The sequence below is a fragment of the Kryptolebias marmoratus genome, linkage group LG21, assembly GCF_001649575.2.
Source record: "Kryptolebias marmoratus isolate JLee-2015 linkage group LG21, ASM164957v2, whole genome shotgun sequence".
Taxonomy (NCBI): domain Eukaryota; kingdom Metazoa; phylum Chordata; class Actinopteri; order Cyprinodontiformes; family Rivulidae; genus Kryptolebias; species Kryptolebias marmoratus.
This window is the reverse complement of record NC_051450.1, coordinates 3,068,159-3,073,437: the sequence shown is the minus strand read 5'-3', so window position 1 is coordinate 3,073,437 and position 5,279 is coordinate 3,068,159. Positions and strand designations below refer to the sequence as shown.

The window sequence follows — 5,279 nt, the reverse complement described above, 5'->3', positions numbered from 1 at the left end:
GTAGTGATCCAACATGCAGCCTGTGCCACAAAAAGCACAGTACAGTACAGCATCTGTCTGTTTGTCAGAGTTCTCTGTTGTTATTCATTGGCCTGGAAGTGAGACGTGTGTTGGTGCTTTGTTTGCACTTTTTCATTTATGGTAATTTAATTTATTTGTAAATGTGACTTAAATTAGAATTCAAATTAGGTGCAAACAATTAGTATTTATTTTAATTGTATTTTCGTTTAAAAAAGTATTTCAAAAGTGCCTTTTTGCAAAACTGTAGTTGTGTAAATATTTGACACAAATATCTTACAATATCACAGAATAAATAGCCATATTCTCAACTTTCCTGTCAAATTTCTTCTTTTTTACTAAATCCCGGTCGGCCAGCGATCGACCACCTACCATCGGGCTTAGCCTCTTTTCTGGGGGAAACCCTGCAACTACAGTTTCAAACTTCTTTTGCAATGTTTTATAGAAGATACCTGTAGAAACAAACCTGATTGCAGATTTTTCATTTAATCGTTTAACTGATCAGAAGAAATAAACTGAAGCATCTTAATTGAATCTTAAAACTGCATCAGCACAAAGCTGCTCTACTGATCTGACGTCTCATCGTACATGGCTGAACTGGCTGAAATTACAGCTCGACTGATAAAGATATTTTTATGGCTTTTTAAATATATATCAATCCATTTTCTTGATCTACTTTTCCTTTCAGGGTCGTAGGGTAGCCGGTGCTCATCTCCAGCAGTCACGGTGTGAGAAGCGGGGGACACCCTGGACAGGTCGCATGTCCATTTATGTGTCCCCCCCCCATCCCAAGGTTTATCAGACATTAATGGCATGTTCACATTTGTTGCAGTAAACAAAGAAATTCTCTCAGTGGTCACTGAAAACGTTTTCACTCAGTCCGCTCGGCTGCTGGCTTATTAAAGATGATCAAACAGGAATCCTTGGAATATTCTCAAGATTCTGGGTTTTTTGTGTGTGTTTTTTAGCTCTAAGTTTTAATGAACCGGTTATTAGTATCTATGATAAAAAGCTCCATTTTGTCAGAATTTAAATAGTCAAAGTGGATTACAGGATGCTGTATGGGTGAGTTTCTCTTTGGTTTAAAGTTTGTTCCAATTCTAGAGCGGTGGGGCCGCGGCTGTAAGATAAAATGTGCTGTCAATCACAGAACAGCAGCATTACATTTACCTAATTAATCACAGCATTTATGTTACACAGCTCTACTGTGAACACAAACCAGCTGAAGGCTGTCAGCTCACTGTGGTCTTCATATTGACACAGAGCTCAGTGAAATCACAAATCATTGTGCTCCTTTATTTCTCTTATATTGCATCGTTTGGCTTATTAGGAAATAACACACAAGTGGCTTGAAACCGTGTTTAAACTGTGTCAAAATAATAGTATAGTTTGGATGTTTGAATGTAAAGCCTCGTTTAATGCTCACTGACAGCCCTCTGTTTGACATGGCTGTGTGTGTGTGTGTGTGTGTGTGTGTGTGTGTTTATCTGCATACAGCCCAGATAACTGACATACATTACCAAACGTTTTGGGATGAACATTTTACCACCAAATGTCAACAGGGGTGTCCACTTGCAGTCAACTGATCCAAAAAAAAAATTCTAAACAGTTTCGTAACAACAACTGTGAACAGGCCCAAACAGTAAAGAACTTTCAACAAATACAGTAATTATAGTTGTTAACAAAGGGCTCCAAACCTTAAAAGTCAGTTTTCTGCGGAGGTACTTGTTGGTGCACACTTTATCAAACCAAGTGACTATGATGTAAGATTTAGATCATTTAGATTTTAACTGATAAAACAAACTTATATGTTCTTACTATTCCCAATATCTACAAAAACTACATAAGCCACTAGCAAAAACATCAGGAGTTCTGATTGGTTGCACTTTGTATTAAAGTGTAATCTTTTTTACATTTATTATCTGGACCATCTCATTAAGGGGGACTCAGTGCAGTGCATGTTTCTCTCACACTAGCTTTGAGGATGCCAAATTCTCAGGTGCCAAAAGCAGATGAATAAATTAAGGTACTTAATAATTTAGCACCTGATGTTTTACAACTGATTGGTGGCTCACTATGACTGCAGTTTTAAAGATTATCTGCATTTTCACTCTGAAAGCAATGTTTCATATGTAACCAATAAAATATGTAACTCTTGAAAGCTACACATTAAAGCCCTTGTTGTTTTTCCTGATATATTCAACTGTATTCTTCCAAAAGTCAGTATATATTCTTTATTATATATACCCTGTCAATTCCTGCAAAGGATTAATAAAGTATCCATCATCATCATCATCATCTCCAATCCAAAATCCTTTGGGGGTCAGTTGGTAGCAGGGGTTCTTGATTGACACAAGGACAAATTTACCCTGGGGCTGTGCAGTTCATTGTTTTTGATTTTTGCTCCAAATGGTCATAAAAACAGAAACAAAAACTATGAGTAATATTTTGCCATAGACTGCTTTGCAAGCATGCTGTCTTCTCGTCTTGTCTCCTGAATGAGACGCTGCAGGGCTGTCTCTGTGTGTGAGACAAGCAGACAGAGAGCCCCACTGCTCTACAAAGTACAACATTTAAAGTTTATGACAAAGCAATCAATGTCTAAACATGTGTGTGTGAAAGAGAGACTTAGTGAAGCTAGATTTTTAGTTTTTATGTTATAAAAACTTTAGTCTTTAGCTTTACAAAGTCACTAATCATTGTATGCATCTTTATTTCACGTCTGTTAGGTAATTAAGCTTATTAGGAGTTGTGTACTAAATAAATCCACCAAAATGCAATTCATCAGGCGTTGAATCTGGGTAATCTCAAACTAATACAGCTCAGATGTCTAAATATTGTAAATTTTACAGAAACCTCAGCAGAACAACTGATGTTGTTAGTTAGTTAGCTTATAGCTCAGTGTGATGTGTCTGTGTGTGCGTGGTGAGTAATTCACATCCTACTGCAAAGACATTTTGGAGTATGTGTGTAACTGTCAGGCGTGGACGCACTCATTCAAAGCTGTCCACTTGCAGTCAGATTGCTGGAGATGGATGTTAGTGGCAGTCTGAGCAGGGCTATTACTGTGTTTCACACTGTTTGCTCAGCAACAACACAACGCTGCTAACAGATGTGACAACAATCAGGTAAAGCTGAACTGAAATCAAATCTCAAAAACTTAACATTTCATGAATGTTATTTAGTCAAACACATCCACACAACATTGCAGGGACTCGTTTTTCTGACCTAAAACTTTGAACAGTTTTTAGCATTTTAGTCAATAATTTTTGAAGTGGGTGATTTGTGGGGCGGGGTTCTTGACGTGCCCTGTGCCCCAGCTGACCAAGAATGCTGCTACTGTCCGGTTGTTCACAAGTGGAAATGGAAGAAGAAGCCTTTTAGAACACAAAGAAATACCAGAAGACTTCATGGGAGTAATGGATATAAAACCAGTATGAATCTGAACTGACAGCTGGATCTCCAGAATCAGATGAAAACTCTTCAGATTCTGATGATCACCAGGACCATCATGGCCGACAAAACAACACACATAACGACTAAGTTGGGAACGTGGAACAGTGAGAACCGATTACCCCCAGATCACTGTCATGACATCAGTACATGACACTGCAAATCACCATGAAGACAGCAGGAGAGCGCTAACGTTGCTAACTCGATGCTAACCGAATGGTAGCTTGTAAACAACGTGACCATGCTTTGTCGTAGCGTTTATGAACTCTCACACCGTAGTAAACTAATCAGTAGCAGTTTCACACTGATATTTGTTTAATCACACATGGATTGTTTAGATTTTTCATCAGTAACAAACTGCTCTGAATCACAAACTGATCTCAGGCTGTCGGCCTGTAAGCAGCTCAGACCTTTTAATGACAGAACACGTTCACGTCATGTTTGAAGTACAACTTCCTGTTTCTTGTTTCCTTCTCTGTGGCAATGTCCTCCTTACATTTGACTTTCTTTTAAAAATATAAATAGTTGGCAAAAGGTCCTGTTTTTTTGACGTGAAGTCAGTCCACCAGATTAATGAGGGTCAGAGTGGTGGCTTCTCTTTGAAGTGGTCTGAACCAGAGTTCTGATAATAATTAAAAAATACATAGTATAATGTATTTCATTCAATTTTTTTAAATTTTACAATAAGCATATTTTATGCTGTTCTTTCAACTGATGTTGGCTTCAAAACCCTTTTCAGTTCAACTTAAAGTACACACCACCGCGGTAATGCAAAAGAATTTAAGAAATGGACAAAATCAATTGATCAATGATAGGACCAATTAGATCCTTGCCCTCTACATAAACTTTTCTCTAAACATCTTTTCACTTAAACTGGAGTAAATCACACAAGATGTGAAGTTACAGCCACAGCCGTCAGTGACAGCTTCACTTTACTTACAGTCTGACTAAGACAAGAATCAAGTTTTCATCCAGTGTAGCCAGTGAATCCACAATAAAAGCTCTCAAACAAGCTGACGTTTTCTTCATCAAGACATAAAAAAAAGATGATTTCAAGTCATAAGTTTGTAACCAGTGCTAATGCACTGCAGTCGGCTTGATTTAGAAACTAGTAAACAAATGTCCCAAACTGACTGCATCTTGCTGCTATTTCTCTTCTTACCTTCGTTGATTTTTGCCATATCCACAGTAGCATTGTTGAGCTGCAGGGCTGTCTGGAGGGCCGGGAGAAGCTGGCGAAGCAGAGTGGGGTCCTGGAGAATTGGAGTCGTGGAGGACTGGAGGACTGGGGAGACAGGCACAGTGGAAGCAGACGATCCAGGTGGGCCTGATGAAGGGTTCAAGCTCCCTGAACTTGAGGAAGATGACTGGGACTGGGTGCCAAGTGCTGCTGGAGGCTTCTCCATCTGGACTGACTCTACAGTTACAGGAAAAAAAGGTTGCGATTTCATCAACAGTGGGACATCTCAAATGACCGTATTTTTCCCCCACTACACCATACAATAGTGCTGGGCGATATAACGATACATATCGTGGGAACAATAGGAAAGTATCTATCGTGATACATTTTCTTCTATCGTTTCTATCATAATTGTATCACTGATTTATGTAAATATTTCATAACGTTGGCTACAACAAATGTATTAGTGTTGTCACTTTGCATACATTCAGTTTATATAAGTGATAAATAATAAGAAAAAATAACTATTTTGCGAAGAACCTCCGTTTTGCGACATGACGCTGCTTTACGGCAGCAGCTTTCTGTGCGGCGCCGTGTTTTCACCATAAGTGCTGAAAGATGGAGACGC

General features: G+C 38.7%; 1 protein-coding gene across 1 annotated transcript in view; it reads right to left on the bottom strand.

The window, feature by feature from the left end:
- Positions 1 to 5,279, bottom strand: part of waca (WW domain containing adaptor with coiled-coil a) — a 37,726-nt gene that overhangs the window by 12,296 nt on the left and 20,151 nt on the right. The window contains exon 7 of the mRNA XM_017435039.3: positions 4,634 to 4,888. Within this exon, the coding sequence (XP_017290528.1) occupies positions 4,634 to 4,888 (255 nt within the window). The remainder of the gene's footprint in view (positions 1 to 4,633; positions 4,889 to 5,279) is intronic.